Source organism: Microcebus murinus, chromosome 12 (assembly GCF_040939455.1).
Source record: "Microcebus murinus isolate Inina chromosome 12, M.murinus_Inina_mat1.0, whole genome shotgun sequence".
Classification (NCBI taxonomy): domain Eukaryota; kingdom Metazoa; phylum Chordata; class Mammalia; order Primates; family Cheirogaleidae; genus Microcebus; species Microcebus murinus.
The window spans coordinates 61,652,100-61,674,881 of NC_134115.1; the positions used below are offsets into that span (position 1 = coordinate 61,652,100).

The window sequence follows — 22,782 nt, forward strand, 5'->3', positions numbered from 1 at the left end:
AGTTGTCCCCGCACTATCCTTTAACCCCTTGTAGTGAGATCTCTCACCTATATCAGCTTTGTACACATAATTCTGTTTCTGCGCTTTTTATTCCGTTAGTTCAGAAAAAAATTTTATTGCCTGCAATATAAAATATTAAAAGCATACAAGTCTACAGATTAAGAAGCCTAACAACCATGAAAAGCTGTTTCTGTCATTTGCCACCGATTGGTAGCAGAAGATAACCAGCAGCAAGAGCCAAAGCTTTAAAAAGAAGATTGGTTTTAAACAAATTTTAAAAATTGATCAAATTCACAGTGTCTTCTGGCAGGTCTTTTCTACATAACAATTTTTAAAAGTATGGCATTATTCTGGTTTTAGGAGGAACAGTTATGTCCAGCTGGAAAGCGAGTCTGAGAGCCATTGAACTATATACATATATATGTGTGTGTATATGTGTGTATATATATGTGTGTGTGTATACATTTTATATTATATATATATATATAGTATATTGTAAAACTGGGCCGAAATAATTGCACTTGCCACTAGATGGTGATATTGCTGAAATTGATGGCCTTGCTTTAATTTGCAGAAAAACTGGTGTTTTAAGAGGTAGGGGGCTGATAGATGTTTGATCAAACAATCACACAAAAAATATATAATTACCAAGTGTGACAAGTACTGAAATGCAAAGATGACTTGAAGACACTAGTGAAGTATATTGCTACCTCTTTTAATGGTAAAATTTCTCTTTACAGAAAACAGGAACTGCAGCACTTTTATTATATAATATGATTTCAAGTTTTTATCATCCTGTTTAGAGTTATATTATTATGCTGATTATAAACTAGAAATGTTATACTGATTATTTCTAGTTTCTAGTACAACCACTGTACCTACCATAAAAGGAGGGCAGCACAGAGTAGAGCTAGATGGATTCTTCCAAAATTAATTCTAACTATGATCTCAAGGGTCAAAGCCAAGAAGAAAACCGGAAAAATTCTAGATGCACACTGGTGTTTCAACAAGAATGGTGAGATAGCAGAGGTTGCATATGTATATAAGGAGTGGTGTAAGAGGGCAGGAAGAAGGGGTCCTATCAGGTAAAGAGGGAACCTCAAGTTTCTGCTTCCTCTAACTTACTGTATTCCTCTTTCCATCTACTTCTCTCTTTCACCTTTGTGACCCTTTACATCTCTTAAGGTTCATCTTAATGAAACACTATTAGAACTTGAGACTTCAGTTTACTCTTTCTCTAATCTTGACCCACTCTGGTGGGTGAAATTGAGATAGAAACAACGTTCTAAAGATGGAACATCATAGCGAAAGGCACTGAAACTAAAACTGCTACTCCATTGTTCAAAAATCTTACTTAGTTCCTATCACCTAACAAGTGATGTACTTCTTAGGTATGCAGAATTCTCTACACTCTAATAATACAAGCTCTTCAGCATGCAAACCTTCTGTTCCATATGCACGCCACATTTATTACAGTTTGCATGCAATTCTCTTGAACATGTCTTGAACTTACCCTTCTCTGTGTCATACACAATATTGCTGCTGTCTTCATCTATACAAATCCTATAAATCTATACAAATCTCCATCTTTCAGGGCTCCACTCGTGTAGTTTTTTCAGGTTACTCTAGCAAAAAGTGAGCATTCTCGCTATTGTATCTACTATTCAAACAGTACTAGCATTTAGTTTTCTTTTGCACTGTTTTCTGTTTTATTCCCCCTGAGACTAAATTAAACTCCTGGTGGGCAAGAACTATGTGTTAGATAGGTCATCTAACCTTAGTAGTGTTTACATGATGCCATCCACACAGTTAAGAGTGTAATAATGATTTAATGTACAGTTTGCACAAATACAATATTTAAAAAGTAAAAATAGATAAACCAAAATTCAAATACAAAAGTAAACTACATTCATTACTCCAAAATATCTTTAAGGAGTCCCAGAATAAGAATTGCTAAAATTAACTAAAAGAACCAACTAAGTCTGAATAAAATGTTGATGCTATTGTTACATGAATAATTGAATAACATTTACAAGAAAACTATATATGCCCCAAAATGTTAAGTGTTCAGACTTAATCACTTACCTGTTTTTTTAAGAATTAACCAAATAAGTGTTTGTTCTTCGGGGAGAAAATTCAGTTATTTGGTCCTCCCCCTTGTTTGTTTCCTCCCTCCACTATTCTCCCCACCACAAACACACACACAAACAGAGGCAGGATATTGTTTATATGATAGGGCCTAAAAAAATGTTAGTTCTCTTTTCAGATATCATCTATAAATGGAAGAAAAGAGTAAGTTAAAATATTAATGAACACTGTAGAAATTTCTACAATATTTTGAGAAAAATCACACAAAATATTATGATGTATATTCCATTGGACTACAACTTTATGGTTGAGCAATGTTAAAACAAAACATAACTGTAGACATCATTTTCTGGAGAAATCTCTTGAGGAATGTTCAGAGTTGCTGGTTCTTCTGCTTTGGGTTTTTCTTTCATATCTGTAAAATCAAATAAAATACAAAAATAGATTCAACAAGTAGTATTGGGAAAATTGACTACCCATCTGAAGAAAAAAACTCTACCTTACACCATGCACAACAACAAATTTCATATGGATTAAAGATTTAAATATTAAAATACCATAAAGTTATAGAAATAATAGTGTTTTTATAATCTTAGGATTCTAAGCAGGACACAGAGATCAGAAATCATAAAGGAAAAGGTTGACAGGTATGAATACTTAAAAATTAAAATCCTATATAGCAAAAACCACTATATATAAAATTAAACTATAAAAAACTGGAAAGAATATTTATAACATATATGTAAATGAATATTTAATAACTATTAAAGAGATTTTTAATCAATCAAAAAAGATAGCTATCACAAATTTAAAATGGGACAAGGATTCAAACAGGCAATTGTCAAAAAAATTCACATTCTTAGTAATCAGGAAAAGATGTCCAGTAGTATTCATTTAAAAAGGGTAACTAAGACAATTAGGTAGGTTTTTATTTTTTAAACTAGCAGATAGGCAAAGGTTTTTAAAATGTTATCGTGTACAGTGCTAGCAAGGGTGTGGGGAAAAGGCACTTGTCTTGGGTGAATTGCTACATTTCTGGGGGTTGGTCTGACTGAATGTATCCAAACTTTAAATGGGGGTACCTTTGACCCATCAATTTGACTTCTAGGGATCAAGCCAAAGGAAATAATCAGGCAAATTTAAGCTTCCAGTGACTAGTTTCCTTATACATAAAGTGGGGATATTATTTTTCCAGTAGGTTTTTTAACATTGAATAAAATAATTCACATAAAAGATTTAATGCAGTATCTGGCACATAGAAAAGTGACAAATAAATATCAGCTACATAAATGTTACCCCCAATGATGTACATTGAACATTGTCATAAAACTTGACAATAACATAAGTGTTCATCGTTATAGGGATTGGTTGAATAAATTGTCGTACATACATATAGCACAATGCTATACAGTTTTTACAAAAGATATAAGGTGGCTATTTTATATATGTGGGAAAAAGTTACATAATAGGATGTATAGTGTTATCGCATTTGTTAAAACAACCTTAACATCAGAGATTGGAGATAGGAGATAATATTATAGGGGATTTTTACTCTACATCCACTTACATATTGCTTTAATTTATTATTATGAACATTTATTACTTTTATAATCAGCAAAATACAGACATTCCCATTTGTTTGGTAAGACAAAATCAAAAATAAAATGAGCATAAATTAATTGCCCATATCTCCTTTTCTGGGTGTAGAATAAAACTGTTAGGAATCCAGATGCTGTGTTGATTAGAGCTACTTTTCCAGCAGAGTACTTGGTCAGGGCAAGCAGTGCTTCATATGTCTGCTTTATATAGTAATTCATTTCTTTAAAGTAGTTCCTCAAAATATATATTACTTGGAAGCTAACTAACACCATGTTTTGATGCACGTATCTTTTAGGAGAAGAAGCAAAGAAACTACCAAAGGGATTTCTTTAGAAAACAGTTTCCTGGGGATAACGATGGTCTGATAGACTCAGCCCATTTCTTATACTGTCTATTGTACAAAGAATTGAGGTTCTCAGGTATGTTTCTGAAGGTGAGTCAAATTAAAGAAAGGTCATCCACTTCTTTCAGACAGATATGAAAAAATGCTATGCTTAACAAAATGCTTTTAGGAACAAATACAGAAATAGAAATTTTTTTGGTAAACCTGATAAATCCTACAAGAATGAGTTCCCTAGTAAGAGAATCAAATTTTACACCTTCATAACTCCATCAGTACCTTGTACTATAAATTTACTTGCCTTTAGTTTATCAGGAAAATTAAATGTATGAGAAAAACTTCATCCATCGAGCCTTCTTGTTAATCTAGACTTATTTCCTTTAAATTATTTTGCACATAATTCATTTCACTGACTATAGCTTCTCAAAATGGAGAGTATGTACAAGTACCTACTGTATATTCTTGCATTTCAATTATTTTCTTAAATTATTTGGAAATATGCCAAGACAGATGTTGGTTGTATGAAAAATATTTATTACTTGAAACTAGCCGATGGTATTCATAGTACTTGTTGAGATAACCTATGATTTTCAAAGAAGGTTGTAAATCACGACTCAGATATACCTACCTTGGTGCTATCCATAGTCCTTACCTTGAGGAAAAGAATAGACGTCGTTAGCATCTTTCTGGTGTACTTTAGGATCCTGGCCTTGGGGCCCACTGATTTCTTGGTATGGTTCTGGAAAGCATTCTTTAGGCACGACCTTATTTTCATACATCTTAGTAGAGAGGTTTTCAGGCCCCAGTGTTTCTTGGTTTATTTCAGGTGAACATACTTGGAGCCCAGATGTTTCTTGGTATATTTTAGGTGAATATTTTCCAGGTCCAGGGGTTTCTTGATATGTTTCAGGTGAATATTCTTCAGGCTGAGGTGTTTCTTGGATTGTTTTATGAGAGGGGGCTGCAGGCACAGTAATTTCTTTATATGTTTCATGAGAAGAGTATTCAGATTCAACTGTTTCTGGGTATGTTTTTGTAGAAAGGTCTTTGGGCACAGCTATTTCTTGTGTTTTGGGAAAGAAATCTTCATTCTCAGCTGTTTCTTGAACTGATTCAGCATTGTATTGCTCCAGTTCACCTGGGTTTTGGTACATGTCAGGAGTTGTAGGCACATCTGCTTTGGGGTATGCTTCAGGAGAGCATCCCTCCAGGTCAGATATGGCATCAGAGGTTGTACAAGGAAGAGCTTTGGGTACAGCTGTTTCTTGGCACATTTTAGGAGTGTAGTCTTCAGGTATAGCTGTATCCTGGCACATTTTGAGAGAATGGTCTTGAAGCACAGTTATTTCTTGACTCATTTTAGGAGTGTGGTCTTCAGGTTTAGCTGCATCCTGGCCCATTTCGAGAGAATGGTCTTGAAGTACAGTTATTTCTTGACTCATTTTAGGAGTGAGGCCTTCAGGTTTAGCTGTATCCTGGCACATTTTGAGAGTATGGTCTTCATGTATAGCTATTTCTTGACACATTTTAGGAGTGTGGTTTTCAGGTTCAGCCATTTGCTCGCATGTTTCAGAAGAATGGTTTTGTACTACTACTTCTTGGTACTCAGAAGAATTTTCCTGATTTATAATGCTTTCTTGATGTGTTTCAGAAAAATGTTGCTTGGGCACAACTTTTTGCGGGGAGGCTACTGAAGGAAGAGCTTCACTCACACTCCCAGGTAGCTCGGTTTCTTTCTCTGTAGGTGCCAGTGCTTGTTCCATAACTTCCTTTTCTATTTGTGACTGAGGTTCCACCTTCAGTTCTGTATTTTGTTGTCTCTTTCTGCCTCTTTGATTTCCTTTTCCTGTTCTCTGCAACTTGCGTTTTTTCTGTTCTCTGCTGAGAGAACAGAAAATTAGTGTCAGCAATGGTGCTACAGAATTCATATAAATGCTTGTAATAACAGTTCCAGGTCCACAACTGCCTTATTGCACAACCTTGAACAAGTCACTTAATCTTTCTGATCCTCAGTCTCCTTGTTTGTAAAATTAAGGAGCAGTGCTAGATATTCTGAATTCTTAGGAGAGGGAATGTCTCCCCAGTATGTTTTGTCTTTGATGTCTTGCTCACTGGGAGTCTTCTTGGTGAATGTAATGTGTGTGTATTTGATAGCATATACTTAAAGTTTGGTTATAGAAAATTAATATTTCCTATTATAAATTAATAGATTGGCATTCTTATTTATATACTAGTCTAAGTTTAGTCTGTGTGAGTTAGCCTCGCTAGCCCCAGGTAAACTGAACAGTTGCATTTCTAGATCTGCAATCCAGGCACGGCTCCTCATCTGTGCAGGCTGCAGGTGGATGATGCTTATCAAATACGATGTTTTGTGGAAAGAATGCTAAGTTACTACAGTACACATCAAATGAAGTATACTGTAAGCTGGGTCAAAATCTGCAAAAACATTTCTGGAAGTTAAGAAGCCTGGTGGAAAGGCATGAGTGGCCATATTATACCTACTTCTCATAAATAGATTAAAGATGAAAGGATATGCATGGAAATTACAGCCAATGACAAATTGTTAAGCACTGCAAATATAACCAAATACAGATGGCTAATACAGATGGGCTGGAGGGGTAGAGGGAAGTACTATAAATAAGCATTTCATCATTTTTCTAAACCTACTGAAATTCTGTTTCATGCTACCCATTGCATGGAGCCTTCTCTAACAGACCACAGGCCTGAAATACTCCCCCTGCTTAGCGCTCCGTGAGTATCACGCAAAAGGTGAAACACAGGTTGCCTCATACTGTAGTTATTTCTGAAGAAACCATATTTCTTTTAGTAAAATAGACATTCTTTCAAGATAAAACCAGTGTTTTTTCTATCTTTATAGTGCTCACGGTTCCTTGCACATTTAAAAATGTAAACCCCATTCTACTTTATATGTGTTTGAAAATTTCCATAATAAAACAGTTTTTAAAAGATTACCTCATCAAACACAGTGAAGTCAATATTGAAAAGCTATATATGTCATAGGACAGTCAAAAATGAATATTAAAAATCATATTTTAAAAAAGGGAATCTACAGATGATGATTATGGCACCTCAGCATTTTTAACTCTTATTCCACATAACCAAGGACAAGATAATTATAAAGTTGTCCGATTAAAAAAAAGATGGTATATCTTAATTCTTTAGTAAATAATTATTTTTTACAAGATATTAAAACTTAAATAATTTGTGATTTAGATCTCTATATGAGGAGATCTGAGTAATAATAGTGGTTCATATCTTCCCTGGTAGTTTTTCAAAAGATAGAAAAACATCTATGTGGCCTAAACTTTAGTCTATACTCTATTATGATTGTGGGAAAGTCATTTAAATGCTCTGTACCTTGGTTTCCTTATTGGTAAAATGGGGTAGATAATATGTGCCCAACTTCATGTGGTGGTTATAAGAATTACATATAATAACTTACATGAATGAATTATTCAAATACAAATTAGTACTCTAGTATTAATATAGTAAACACCTATAGTGCTTCCTAAATGTCAGGCATTGTTGTAAGTAATTTATTTATTCTGTTATCTCATATAATCTTTACATAAACCTAGGAGATAGATACTCTTATCTCCATTTTGCAGATGACAAAACTGAGGCACAGAGAAGTTGAGTAACTTGCCCAAGGTCAATACCTAGGAAGTAGAACAGACAGGCTTCCAATTTAGTCATTCTGGCATTAATGGCTGGACTGATCACCATACATTCTGCTGCTTCACTCTGAAACTACTAAGGTTTCACCGTGTACAGCATGTTTCAGTGAGAAAAGAGGACATGGCCCTCAGACGTATAGAGCTATGTCACCAGAGCAAGTCCAGCCAGCTGCCAAGAGGCTTAGTGAGGTGTCGATTACTTCAGTGAATTCTCAGCCTTGTCCCCTGAGCCCAGCAAGCTGGAAAGCCAGTTCTGCTCAGCACACTGAGACTAGCTCCATTTATCAGCTCCTCAACCAGGCTTAAAGAGACTGATGTATAAACCTTAAGACCAGTTTTTAAATTAACAGTGAGAAATACAAGTCTCACAGCAGAGAATACCTGGGCTGGCAAACAAACACACTCTCTCTGTAGGTAAGTACTTGGGAAGCCAAGTAATCATCAAAGGTTGCTTAGTGGGTATGGAATTCAGGGAACTAACTGGATAATCTTCAACAGTCACCTGCCACAGGACCCAAATACAAAGTTTCTGCTATAAAATGATATATGTATTCCTGAAAAAAACTCACTTTCTGCAAAATCATGCATGAAATAGTAACTGTGGTTACAGGCGGGAAGGGGAGGGGAGAGAATAGGCTTGGGAGAAACAATTCAAAACCTATGCAACCTTTTAACACTAGCAAAAACAATAATTGATACCAGGGGAGATGGTACAGACAGGCAGCTTGCAGTGGCTAGAGGCTGCCTCAGGGAATAGTAAAAATACAAAAAAGCAACAGTGTCACTTCAGGTTCTCAGGTGAAACCCTGAGACCTGAGCTCTGAGCCAGCAGGGCTGCCATGAAGTTGAGCACAGGAGGCAGTGCTGCAGCTGCCACATGGTGGAGAGCTCTGCCAGGCTGGTGGTGTGCCTCTCTGGGGAGGGAACCCTGGATGCGGGCTGGAAAGGATCCTGTCTCTACAGCAGCCACGCTGAGGCTTTTTTTCTTTATAGGTTTAAATTCCATTGCCACTATCCTGGCCTTTTTTTAACTAGGAAAAATCATGAACCACCCAACTCCCACATTATACCCACATCATTCTCCTATTTACCAATCATATGTGAGCTAATTGGTGTTCTAGAAACATCTGTTGTAGCAGAACAGACAGTACTCAGTCCGTAGTGGGAGGTGGAGGACTGGGAAATGCCCTTTCTTAGGAAGAGCGCTTTGCATAAATCAGTGGGGGTGATTTGGCCTACCTCTCCCCAACCCTATCCCAGAAGACATTCGACAATGTCTGAAGACGTTTTGGTTGTCACAACTGGGGAAGGAGGTGCCATTAGCAGCTAGAGGCCAGAAAATGCTACAAAGCAACAACAATGCACAGGACAGCCTCCCACAACAAAGAATTATCCTGCCAGTGTCAACAGTGGACTGAGAAATGTGGGCTTAGGTGGATGCCGTGCTTTTGGCTCTTTGGGCTCCCTTTTCCAAACAAGCAAGTCTCCACTTGTCACAGTCATATTCTAAATGGATGTAATTAGATGCTGCCTAACATATAATCATGTTCATACTCCCTGCCTGAGTTTACATGCAGGTGACTTTGGAGATTTAGAAATTCCCAAACTCTGTTACTCATTTAAAGACATTTTGGTATACTTCATGGAGAGTTAATCACACCCATTCAGTAAGGATTTTACTAACAGGAAGCTCCAAGAACAATCTTGGAAGCTCTCAGTGATGTTTCCCACTCCCAACAACAAAATGCTTGTATGTTTATATTACCACAGTAGCTCAATGCCAGGCTTCTCTACAATATAATTCAGTTGCCAGCTGCTTGAATTAAAAGAGATTAGGGATAAAATTCTGTTCCCACCACTTAATAATAGCTATGTGACTTTAAGCAATAGATTTAACCCATTGGAGATTTTGTTTCCTTTTTTGGTAGAATAGGGATAATGATGCCCAATTTACAGAATTGTTGGAAAGATAAAATCCAGTGTGTAAAGTGCCAGCACTACTTGACATATAACATATGCACAATAAATATTAGTTCCTTTTCCCTTGTGATGATACCATACCCAAAGTGCCATTGTGAAGTCTGATTTCCTTGTGATTCAGCTGTTCTTTTTCTGAGTTGTTCTCTGTTTCGCAACCTCCAACGTCCAGTGACTTCTGTAGGATCAAAATGAAAGTTATAAAAAAAAAAAATAAAAAAAATAAAAACAAAATGAAAGTTATTAGAGAAATTGATGAACTATGCCATTTATCAGTAAAAGGATCCTACAGCCAAGTGGCAGAATCCCTGTGCTAGATTTTTCTCCCAGCTTTTTGAGGACAAGGACTATATCTCGTTTATTCTTATAACCCTTGTATCCCTAGAGAAAGCCTGGGAGCAGACATTCAGTAAACATTTTTGAATGAGAAGGTCCATAATATTTATTTGCACGTAAGTGTGCTACCAACCTACTAATTCCTTTAAAATATTTTTTATATGTTGTACAGATAATGGAAAAACTCAGCCATGTTCTATAATCTTTAACATGTTAACTTGTTTTGATTTTATTCCTCATTTCCATGGAGTCCCTATGTTATACAAAGTTGTAATATAGGGTATCACAATTTTATCTTTTTTTAACCTAACATTATATCAGAACTATTTTCCATGAGATAGTTTTCATAATTATAATTTTAATGATGATATGATACTTAATCTAGTTGATGTATTCTCATTTACCCAGTCACTGTACCTGTGTTGAGCATTTAGGTTGTTGCCAGTTATTTTTGTACATCAATTTATAATAAACATATTCATTGCATACAGCTTTATATTTTTTCTTTTGGATTTTTTTCCCTTAGGATCGTATTTCTTTGTTCTTTGGAAAATTAAGGGTATTATCAAAAAAGGTTCTACTGCCATTTGAATTTGAGAAAAGTTAATGGGTGTTTGGTGTAGAACCTCTTAGAGCCTGTGGTGGGATGCAGATCTGCACTGGGACCTCCAAAGAGAGAGCATTCCCCGTGGACCGTTATACCTTTTGTTCTTATGACACGGGTTCTTGATGGGGAAAAAAATTATAGCTTTATTTTTACCAATCTGTAATTAAAATTACCATTTCCTTCAATTATGAATGTAGGTATCAAAGCATAGTAATTTAAGCAGTGTGTGACTTTGTCACATCCATTACAGTCATTGCAGATACCTTAAAGTGTCATTTATTGGATATGATTTATTTGATTTGATACAATGATCATTAGACCCACCACTGGGTCTTGTTATTTAATACATCTACAAATAAGCACATATGTTACTATAGCACTATTTTTAAGGTTGATAATTGTATCTGTTTACTTTGTAGTCCTATGTATTTAATTTTACATATTTAAAATTCTTTATTCAAAGAAGGGGTTCATCAGAATGCCAATGAGATCCATGGAACAAGAAAATTTTAAGACACTGTCTTAGTGTAACTCAAGGCTCAGGATTCTGCAAATACTTTGAGAAATGCTGCTTTAGCCACATCCAAGGACTGAGATTAGTGAGTCAAAGAATAAGTATTATTATAGTTCTTGCTACATATGGCCAGACCTTTTTTCAAAAGTTATACCAAATTTACACTACTATAGATGTGTATGGGTATACTTGTTTTACCACAACTATCCAGTATTGGGTATTTTTACTATCTTTCATTTAAGTTTATTTCTTATTAACAATTTATTCATTATTACCTTTGTTTCTCTGGCTTATTAGAATCTTAGCACTAAAAGGCACCTTAGGAAGTTATACAGCCCTTCTTCCCACCTAAGGTTATATGAATTTACTCAACTATACTGTTTTATTTTGGGGCCAGATTGATAAAGAAGAGGAAAATAATCATAGCCCCCCAACTCTTCCCAACAGCCACCACCTCCTAAGGTCTCTTTCATTACCTGGAGTATGGTTCTCTTCTTGATGAGGATCAGATGTCTGACGGTACTTCACATGAGATTTGTCCTTTCCCAAATCCATCTTGCTGCAATGCCTTCCTGCTATTTGGTCTGACTTCCACAAGCAGCCTAAACGCTTTTTTAAAATATCAAAAACAACTAACACTTAAAAAAAAAAAAAAAAAAAAAACCACACACGCAAGTTTGCCTGTCACTTGACTTCCCGCCTAAAAATTTTATCTGGTTGGACCACAACCGCAGGCTAATTCTATTTTCTTTATCACACTGCACAGGTGTGAGTAGGGGAAATGGCTGGTGCTAGCAACCTCTAGCATATTGGTTTATACGGGGAGCCCCCCCGGGCCACAGACTGGGAGGGCACAGCCTCCGGTTCAGCAGTCATTGGGTCTATATGCCAGGAAATATGTGGATCCAATGTTTCTTTTTTCAGATGGAGATGACCTTGTGTAGAAAGAACACTGTGTCTAAGCTCCAGCCAGCTCAGTGGCCCAGGGCAAGTCACCTTCTTTTTCTGTGACTCTGTTTCCTCATTTGCAAAATGGGTAAATAATTCCTGTTTTGCCTCCTTCATACAGTTCTTGTGAAAGTGAAAATAATGGATGTGGAAATTAGGAAGTGTGCTATACATATGTGAAATTAATCTTACATTGTTTTCCTGTATGTGGCTTATTTTTCACCTTAATCTGTTGCAACATAATGTAAAGTCTTGGTGTTTATGTTGTTAGGTAATAGTGCAGTGTGACCATTCCCTAAGTCAGTGACCTTAGGCAAGTTAGATGGCTTTGGAGCCAGTTTACCTATCTATATCATGGGGACAATACTGGTATCTACTTCATAAGGCTACTGGGATGATTAAGTCAGATAATCCATTTAAGGCCTTTTATATGTGCCTAGCATATTGAACTTGCTTAGTAAATATTAGCTGCTTTTATTAATAATTAAAGTGTAGTAACCAGATTTTGGTAAACCAAATCATAGTTTAAATGCACTAAAGAAACAAAATCTTAAGGGAATCTTTTATAAAGACTGATAAAACGTGAATAGGAGTTCCCTACTTCCATAGAGTCTTAAGGCATTAGAACTGGAAGAGCCCAAAACCATTAGTTCCTCCCCCTATTTTATATACGCAGAAACTGAGAACCGAGGAGGGGAAGGATTTAACTGCTCAATATTTCCTTTCTTATTGCCAAAAGCACCTTTTGCGGATTATGAGATGGGTCTTTTTTTTATGCTTGATTTGCCTAGGTATGAAAATGTACGTGTGGTGTGAATGTATGAGATAAACGGTTTTCAAACACACTGAAAAGTATTGAGACTGATAAAACACCCAAGCACCTGCCACTAAAATTGAACTTGGTTTTTAATTACCAGTTCTTAAAGCTTAGCTTTACCTTTCTCAGTTCCCCAGTCTTTCTCTTAAGTAAATCTCTATATCTAAAAATTCAGATAACCTCAGGATTGTCAAAGGAATCCTGCATGGAATGGCAGGCATTCTTTATAGTTTATCTCTTGAAAATTTTATATTTTCAGATATGAGGTTTAAAGAACTCAAATTGGGGTAACTTTAAAAATGATAAAATAATGTTTTATAATTTAAACTGGCATTTTAAATATTGGTCCCTTTATTTGATATGTTTTGATTCATACTAGTTAGGTCATTTCTTATATTATGATAGTTTAATAAAATAACCCTATAGAATCATTCTGGCCATTTAAGGCCTTTTATATGTGCCTAGCATATTGAACTTGCTTAGTAAATATTAGCTGCTTTTATTAATAATTAATTAATAACACCTTCAGAGGAGGTGTTATATTAATTATTATTAATAATATTGTTGTTAATATATTACAATAATATTATTGTAATTAATATTAATTATTATTAATAATTAATAACACCTTCAGAGGATGCAGAGGTACTTCTTCAATAGAGTTATCCCTACTCAGAGCTTACAACTTCAGTTCACCAATTCAGCACATGTTACTGAATGCACACTCTGTGCCACGTAGTGAGCAAGGCTGTCAGGCTACAGAGATGGACAGTGTAGTCCCTGAGGTCTGTGTCCTGTAGGCTCACGAGGTGAGAGGGTATATACCTTTACTGTAAGGAAATAATATTTAGATTTTTTTATATCCTGTGACAACCTTCCTAAGTTGATTCCGCCTTGCCCCATGTTCTCTGTATCTAGAAGCAGAGTGTGGAGGGACTTTAAGAGGACGGGATCTCAAGATAACAGTATATTGAGGGCAATACTGGGTGGAGGGGGCCAGCAGAGACACTTTGGAGCAAACTAGATTGGAAGTCAGGCAAGGTGTCTCTGGCGTGATAAACAGGCCAGAGCGGGAATTTTAGACAGAAATAGCCATACAGTAAGTTTACAGGCCATATTTCATGGCTTTTCTCTTTTCTCTAGAAAACTCTAGTTACCAGAATGTGAGACTTTAGGCATTAAGGCCAGATATTTTTTAACAAATGCTGCCTTGTTCTAGAGTTATTTTCATATATACCCAAAACCTCCTTCTGGGCCACAAACTCTTAAAGGGCAGGCAGTTATGGCTCCTGATTCACCTTTCTGTCCCCACAGTATGATATACTGGGAGGCCTGGCCCGCAGGAGCCCCCATAACAGCCCTCGCTCCCTGCATGCAAGCCCAGATGCGTGGCCATGCAGCCTGGGAAGGGTTGATGCTGCTGCGACTTAGTAATACCTTCATCTGTCCAGAGCTCTTTCCGCTGTCATTCATTCTGTGCCCAGCCCTGTCCTATGTGCTGGACATATAGTAGTTAAAGGCCAAAGTCCCTGCCTTTATGAAGCCTGCATTTAATGGGGAGAGATAAACAATAAGCAATAAAATAATATGTCAGATGGTGATAACTGCTTTAGAGAAAACTGAGCCAGAAATAATAGGATGGGGAGTCAGGGTGAGATTGATGCTGGCTGCTGTTATAAAAAGTGTGGTCAGGGAAGGCTCGTCTGATAGGATGACAGGTGGGCAGAACCAAAGGAGGTGAGGGGCTAGATGTCCCATGCTGACATGTGGAAGGTCATTCCAGGCAGCGGGGCACCAGCAAATGGCGTGAAGAGGGGGTGTGACAGGGAGGTGGGTTCAGAGAGGAAGCCCATTGCCCCTTGCAGGATTTCTGCTCTGGGTGAGATGGATAGTCGTGGCATCGTTTTGAACAAAGGAATGATGCAATCTGACTTATGTGTTTAAGGACCAGGTGAGGTGGATCACTCCTATAATCCTAGCACTTTGGGAGGCTGAGGTGGGAGGATCGCTTGAGCCCAGGAGTTCAAGACCAGCCTGGGCAACATAGCAAGACCCTGTCTCTACAAAAAATACAAAAATTAGCTGGGCATGGTGGCGCATGCCTGTAGTCCTAGCTACTTGCGAGACTGATGCAGAAGGATCCCTTGAGCCCAGGAGTTGGAGGCTGCAGTGAGCTATGATGATGCCGCTGCACTCTAGGCAACAGAGCAAGACTCTGTCTCAAAAAAAAAAGGAGGGGGGAGTTATTCTGGCTACTATATGGGACAGCGGAGGAGTTGGAAGCAAGGAGAATAATCAGAAGGATATTGTAATGATCCACATGAGAAACAATCAAGGATTGGATGATGGAGGTGGTGAAGTGGTGGTCAGATTCTAGACCAATTTATAAGTTGTGTATGGGGTGCAAGATATAGCAAAGATAAAGGTTTGGTGTGAGCAACTGGATGGATGGAGTTGGCATTAACAGATGAGGAGGACCGGGAAGAGCAGGCTTGGAGGAGACAATCGGGGGTTTAGTTCTGGATGTGCTAGCAGACTAGGGAGAAAACAGCAAAGGAGCAGCCTGGGAGGCAGAGGAAAACCAGAGAAGTACAGTGTCCTGGAATCCAGGAGGAAAAAAAATGTTTCAAGGAGGGACTGAACAACTGTGTCAAATTTTGCTAAAAGCAAAGTAGAGGAAAGATTGAGAATTGTCCTGAGGGGGTCACGTGGGGAGAAAAAAAAAGATAATTGATTTCCTAACAATTCAAATCAATTAATTATAAACCCTGGAGCCCAGAGAGGTTAAGTGATTTGGCCAAGGGAATACAGGTAAAATCAGATATACAATTTTCTGGGGTCTACTGTAAAATGAAAAAATCATTAAGAATTATTAAGAATTTCAGGACAACTACAGTAGAAAATTAAACTCAGCACAGGGCCCTACTTTCACAAGTGCTTCACTGGATCCTTGCAGCAGGATCCTCATTTTATCCATTTATTATACTCATTTTCCAGATCAAGAAAGTGGTGCGCAATGTATTGAATGATATAACTAAGGCCACAGAGCTACACTGGTGGTTTGAGCCTAGAACCTGGGCCCTCAGCTTCCAAGACCCTCTTCCTACTACTACAACAAACTAGGTATCAAAGGAGAGAGTGCTTTCCTGCCTCCTGGCCAACTGGATTAGGCCTTGTCCATGCCTTTCAGAGGCCTGATTGAAGCAGGCAAACGTAGGAGGGAAGGAAACACACTGCTAAAGAACTTCTGCACTCAGGCCCTTTATGATGGGGGTGAAAAGGGAGCACAGGAAAGACAGCTCAGGCCATGCCCCAAAGTCCCCCAAAGCTAACATCATTTTAGGCTATCTTGATAGAATTATAGAGCCTCCCAAACCAGGGAAATGAGAGTCCTGCTCCACTTTGGTTTGTCGTACCACAGCGAGAGTGTGCTGTAAAGACCACGTGAATGGTATTTGAAAGCACGTACTGGAAAAGCAAGGGGTATAGGGCTCTGCCATTTGCTGGCTGGATAATCCGGGGTAAATCACTTAATTCTTTCTGATCCTCAGTTTCTTCCCTTGTAAAATAGAGAAAAGAAATACCTCATGGGAGTTCTATGAGCATAAAAGAGATCATGAGAGCTTTTTATAAAATGAAAAACACTGAGCAGATGTAAGTCCCATTCACTTGGGCAGTATTAACGGTGTTATCAGAGTATTCTAATGATGCACCTGGACACTTTGCTAAAATATATTTTAGTGGAAAAGTCAAGGAAGGGAAGACATTGTATGCTTACTTGTCTTAGCATTCCTTCCTTGCTAAAAGACTTTTTTTCAAAGCTTTTGGATACTTTTCAAAGAATGGATCATATTTTATTTTCCTAAGTGAGGAAGGAAAGTTTCTTGTTTGCCTCTCTCAGCCTGCTGATGCATGATAAATGAGTTCTGTCTGCCCAAACAGATGCCACTGTACACAGACAGATAATATGTCCTATAACTTTAGGAGGGCTGTAGCCTGACTTTCAATCTAGTTTGTTCTGAAGGCTCTCCTCTAGCCTCCTCTAACCAATGGTGCCTTCTCTTAAAATATAGATCAATAAGTATCTCTGCATAGACATTGGTGAGTGGTCATTTATCTGGGGAAGAACAATTCCACTCCCACCTTGCACCACTGCATATCTCTGTCCTTTCACTCCCAAACTTCTTGAACCAATAATGTATTCTCAATACCTCCTTTCCCCCCACACACACACTACTCCTTCCTTTGCATCTGCAGTCTAGTTTTTTCTTTCACATATTATTCTCTCATAAGTCATCAATGGTTCCTAATGACCAAACCCAGTGGTCCCTTCTCAGTTATTTCTTTGTGACCTCTCTGCAGTTCAGGACACTTCTATCCTTGAAACTCGCTTTGCTCTTGGCTTCTGTGATGGTGTGTTCTTCCCCCTTTTCTCCCACCTCCTCATCCTTGTTCTCAGGCTTCTCTTTCTCTCTCCTAGATCTGGAAAATACTTTCCAAGAGTCCCTGATCCTTTTGACTTTATACTCTAACCCTAAGACAGCTGCTCCAAGTGTATATTTTAGCTACTACCTCTATGCAGATATCTTCTAAATACATACGTCCAAGTTCTAAGATCACATTTTCATGTGTTTCTGGGTTATCATTCATTACCTGGATATCCCACTGCACCTCAAGCTTAGCATAACTAAAAGCAAATTTATCTTCCCCTAAAAATAGGCTCCCCGGTGCTTTATTTCTGTTAGGACAGTAGTACCATGCTCCTAGCCAAGTAGTTCTAAACCTTCAGAATTATCTTTCACTCTGCCTCTTCACTTTGTCTCTTGCACCCAGCTGGATGCAGCTTTGCCAGTTCATTCTTCCCAGTGTTTCCCACATGTTGATCCCATCCCCTTTTTTCCTTTTCCACACACCCATCCCAGAGGGGGCCTCAGCTTCTCATTGGAAGCATTGGAAAAGCTTCCTAAGTGACCAATCTGCTTCCATTACCCCTCAGGCTCCCTAGTCCATCCTGCACAAATGACCAGAACATTCCCGTACATCTGGCTCTGAACTAGTCACTACCCTATTTAGGATCCTGTAAAGTCTCAGTATTATATGCAGAATAAAGACTAAATTTCACAGTCTGGCTTTAAGGCCAATTTCGCAATGTTCTCTCCCATTACTTTGCTGAAACTATCCAATGTTCCAATTAAATAGTGCCACGTGCCCTCTTTGTGTTACCTTGAATCTTTTTAACACTCACAGTACCTTTCTTCATAACATCTGGTTGTTGAGTGCTCTGCTCTGTGTTTGCTCATCCAGATATTGGGTGCCAGCATCACAAAGCCTTTGATGATGATGATGATCATAGCAACATGATGAGACATTAACCACTCTGCAAACTCATAATGGGTAGCTGACACTTTATAAGCATTATCTCATTTAATTATTCTGATTAATATTATTCCCACTTTACTGATAAGGAAACTGTTGTTTAAAGTGGTTAGGTTATATCCCTAGGTCACATAAGCTCAAAAGTGGCAGAGTTGGGGCTTAAAACCAAGTCTGACTCTAAAGTTCAAAGATTTAACCATTCTGTTCTACTGCTTTTTCCTACCTAGATGTGGTATCTCCTTTCTGAGCTATACTCACACTTGATTTGAGCCTATTTTATGGTAAATATCACATAATATTTTTTATTTTATTGTTCATGTATACACATCTTTTCTGTCGTATTTATTCCACAAACATTTATGGGGCATTTATTTCATGCCAAACCCTTTGCTAAGAATTGGAGACAGAGTAACCAAACAGGACTCCTTTCCTTCAAGGAATTCACAGTCTAATTGAGGGTGACAGACAACAGCTAAATCTGCACTTAGAATATAATACAGTATGATAATGTTACCATGAATATTTCTAAATGTTCTGAGAGTAGAGATGGAATGTTTAATGCTGCTACCATGGGATTGGAAAGATGAGGATATTGCATTGTTCATCCTATGGCTATAATTCTCTTTATTCATAACTGCCTCAGAATGACCCTGGCATCAGTCAATAAGTAGAGTTGGGAAAATGAAGAAGTTCCACAGGTATATAATAGTTTTACATACTTTTTTCACTTTATAATAGTGTTTTTTCACTTTTATTTCACAGAAATAATAATAATAGCCAATACTTATTATTTACTTGTTTACCATATCCCAGGTGCTGTTCTAAGCACTTTACATACAATAATTCATTGAGTCTTTACAACATCCTTTAAGGTAATTATCACTGCCATCCCTATTTTATAGAGGAAGCAACTGAAGCACAGGCATCGAACCTGTGCCCTAAGTCACACCCCCTAGTAAGTAGCAAGGCTGGGTGGTTTGGATCTAGCAGCCATGTGCTTAACCACCTTCCTCTCAACTCTACTTCTTTAGTATTTAGGAAAATAAGGTAGCAATACATTTTCTTTTGTAATTCCTTCCCTCTCCTTTCTTCCCTTTCTCCCTTTCCTTCGTGCTCTCCCTTGTTCTGCCGTCGTCTGTTGACTACCTACTCTGTGCCCAGAACTATGCGGGGGATACAAAGGCAACTCAAGACATATGTAGAAAAGTATGGGAACACAGAGGAGAGACATCTGAGCAAGATGGAGGGATGCAGTCAAAGATGCCTTCCTGAAAGAGATGTTCTTGAGCTTAGTTTTGAAGGGTGAATAGGAATTAACTACTAGGACACGGCAAAGCTCAGGGGAAAAAACACAGGGCTCTGGGGTCAGATCTAAGTTAACTCATATCAAGCCCTGTTTGACCTTGGGTAAGTTTCCTAACATCTTCCAGCCCCAACTCTATCATACATAGAATGGGCATTATAATACCTACCCTTTAAGGCTGTTGTGAGAATTAAGAATGATGACTTACGGAGAGCATCCATCACAGTGCCTGCCACAAAGCGGACCTTAATGCGCTGGCTGTTACCATGATTGCTCATAATCTCAATAGTCGAAAGCAAAACAGAACCACCAAATAATAAAGCTAAGCAGGCATCAGAGTTATTTTACAGATAAGGAAATGGAGACTCAGAGAGAAGCCAGTGTCACACAGGCTTGGTGACAGTTGGAACTGGAATCCAGATTCTCTGGCAGTTCTACTGTTTTCCCTTCCCTGTGTGGCATTCCAAACTCATTTGTCTTTAAGTCGGTCCACCTCATCTCCTGGGTTAATGAAGTAGTTCCCAAACTTTCCAATTGTTTACACTTCATCTTTGTGATTTTTGCTCCATCTTTGTGATTTTTGTCATGTTCTTATATTAACATTCTCCTGTGCTATTATTTACTTAATATTTTTCTTCAAATAAACTCATTTGTACTAAAGTAGTTAAAATGAAAAATTTATATCACCATTATAAATGGAAAACCAACAATATCACCTGTTTATGTGATAACAATATCACAGGTTTATGGTATAATAAGTTATATTTCTTATTAGACACATTAAAATAAATAATGTTTATCTAAAATTATCAGCACTGTCCCAAATGGTATGCATACCACATCTTAGGAAATGCTGGCCTATGTAATTCCTTTCCTTTCACAGAACTTCTAGATCATGTCCAAATGTATACTAAAACCCAACTGCCCTTTGCAGTGGCTGGTTTATATTCAGAAGGGACAGAGCATAAGACCCAACTTACTCCCTGGCCGGTCACTGACCTACTGTTATTCATATCAGCTACTTACCACAAGGTCTGTAGTTGAATACTAGCCTCTCCTATTTTAGCTAATTCTTCACCTCTTGGAGTTGTAGCTTTCCTGGCAGTACTAGATGTAGCCTCATTTGTTTGGAAACTTCAACACCCTGTTTCCAGTAGATTCTATTCCCTGACTTGGAGTTTAGAGTGTAGATCAGTCCCTGCCCAAAAGGGACCACTGCTGGCATTGCGGCCTTCCAAATGGTTCAGCTCCTGGTGTCTGCCAGAGGACTTGGTACGTGGTATACATTCAGCCAATAGTTGTTGCCTCAACCAATTGCAGTACAGGTGCCTCTGGCTAGAACTACTGCCATCTGATGGACATAAATGGCAATTGCACCATTCTGACCTATCAATTAGGTCACGAGCGCTGGCTCCAGCGCTTCCCCCTGGAGGCGGCCAGCCTTGCTCCCTCATTCCCTACACCATCTGTTGCCCCTCCCGCCAAGTCCTCCTCTGGGTGAGCTAGCTCTGGGGATGTTTGCATACCAAACACTTAGCTAATTGATATTCTGTCACAAGCTGCTCAACAAATGTTAGGCTTTTTTGTATTTTGTTATTATTTAGTGACACTTTGGTTATATTTTTAGCCAGGTTGAGGAGAGAAAAGAAGGAGTTACTTTAGCAGGCAGGAAATGTATTGCCAGGTCTTTCTTGCCTGGCATTCTCCTAAGCATCTGTGAGTTTCTCTGACAGAGTTGAGGATCTGATCTGATCTGATTTTATCAGCATATATCCTGAGCAAATTCAATGTGAGGATGAAGACCTCCTCTGTGCTTCTTTATGTTCTATATCGTCACCCTTTATGGATGGTGCACTCATCTCATTCTAAAGCAGCCAGCATCACTCAGCTCAGCCTTGGTGGCCACCTGTGTGGGAGTCACACAGCAAGGTCTGCTGCTCTGCTGGAAGGAGAGAAGGTGGCAGGCATGGCCCAGAACTTTGTAATGAGGGTCCCTCCATCAGCAAGAAGCACATCTTATTCTTGTTTAAATGTCACAATGTTCTTGGTAATCAAGAGAGAAATGAAAACAAACCCAGACAGAATAGTCATCCTCAAAGGCTGCTAGCAACACCGAGAATTACCCATAATTATTCTATCTGAAGGGCCTTGGACTTCTTAATGAAAATGAAATCATTTTAATGATATCCTACTTTTTAACTTCTCAGGGAACACTAACTAATAGGAGCAATTATTGCCCCAAAAAGTGTGTGGTGTAGTGGACAGAGTCTGGTCAGGAGATAGTGGGGTATCTGTTTCCACTGAGCGGCTATTAACTTCTGTTTGTACCCAGTTCACATGGATGTACAGTACTTTGTTCTCATGCAGGGATGCTGAGGACAATCCTGTCTGATAGATCTTGTCCATCCAAACAAGGCAAACTGTGCTTTCTAGAAAATCATGCACCTACACCGACCTATCAAAAACTCCCTTCATATCCCACTACCAAATATGACAATCAAATGCATTTACTTATGTCTCTGAGAAGAAAGGAATAGAGTGAACCTTCATGAATCCAGTCAATATAATTCCCCTTTAATGGGAATTAAATTATGGTCTCAATAATGCCTGATGACAGTTCTGCTTTCTAGTCTTATATAGTAATTACTCCTCTAGCTTTAAATCCTGGTTATCTCTGATAGAGGAAATGAATGATTGGTCAAGTAATAGGACTGCCATGTTCTAGAGGATAGAATGAATAGAAAGAATAGATGTATGAGTAGATGATAGAGTGAATAAATAACAGGCTTGAGACTCTTTAGTAAGCCAGACAGGGATGCTGGGCTGGACTGGAGAGATATTTGTTTTGGAAATTACTTGAAAGCTGATAATTTCTGGAGTTACATGAACCTGGGAAACAGTGAACACTAAATTTCATAGAATTTCATAGCTGGAAGAAATATTTAATGTCATCTAGTTGAATTTACCAAGAGATGCCTAAAAATCCTCTACAGACTCAAGTTACTGGAAATTGTTCCTGATTGTAAGTGTTTTATTAACAAGAAACCCCAGCAAAGATTTTAAAAATAACCCCCATTTGTTATATTTCTGATTGTTACTTCATGATGCTGGGAAAGTGACTTTGCTTTTATGGGCCTTTGCTTACAATGTGTGTGACCTTGGGCAAGTCACTTTACCTC

At 38.1% G+C, this 22,782-nt stretch overlaps 1 protein-coding gene across 6 annotated transcripts; it reads right to left on the minus strand.

The window, feature by feature from the left end:
• Window positions 1-1,809: 1,809 nt before the first annotated feature.
• On the minus strand, window positions 1,810-20,966 carry HEMGN (hemogen). Of its 6 annotated transcripts, XM_076008861.1 has the most exons (6): window positions 20,630-20,966; window positions 18,148-18,253; window positions 11,636-11,768; window positions 9,787-9,880; window positions 4,680-5,908; window positions 1,810-2,503 (listed from the first exon to the last, which is right to left on the minus strand). In XM_076008861.1, exons 3-6 carry the CDS (start codon window positions 11,712-11,714, stop codon window positions 2,406-2,408), a joined length of 1,500 nt encoding a protein of 499 aa, XP_075864976.1. In that variant the 5' UTR covers window positions 11,715-11,768; window positions 18,148-18,253; window positions 20,630-20,966; the 3' UTR covers window positions 1,810-2,405. The 6 variants fall into 6 exon arrangements, with proteins under 6 accessions (XP_075864976.1, XP_012624495.2, XP_012624496.2 ...); XM_012769041.3 differs by lacking the exon at window positions 18,148-18,253; XM_012769042.2 differs by lacking the exon at window positions 20,630-20,966 and having other exon boundaries at window positions 18,175-18,253.
• Between the last annotated feature and the right edge of the window lie 1,816 nt (window positions 20,967-22,782).

What these genes read in the sequence shown, in the direction of transcription:
- HEMGN (XM_012769038.2), bottom strand. Translation starts at nt 14,397, where the DNA reads ATGAATGACAGCGGAAAGAGCTCTGGACAGATGAAG. An exon ending in ACTTCACAATGGCACTTTGG is followed by an intron (nt 5,909 to 9,786) that starts GTATGGTATCAT and finishes CTGTTCTCTCAG; the next exon opens with CAGAGAACAGAAAAAACGCA. An exon ending in CGTCTATTCTTTTCCTCAAG is followed by an intron (nt 2,504 to 4,679) that starts GTAAGGACTATG and finishes TTGATTTTACAG; the next exon opens with ATATGAAAGAAAAACCCAAA.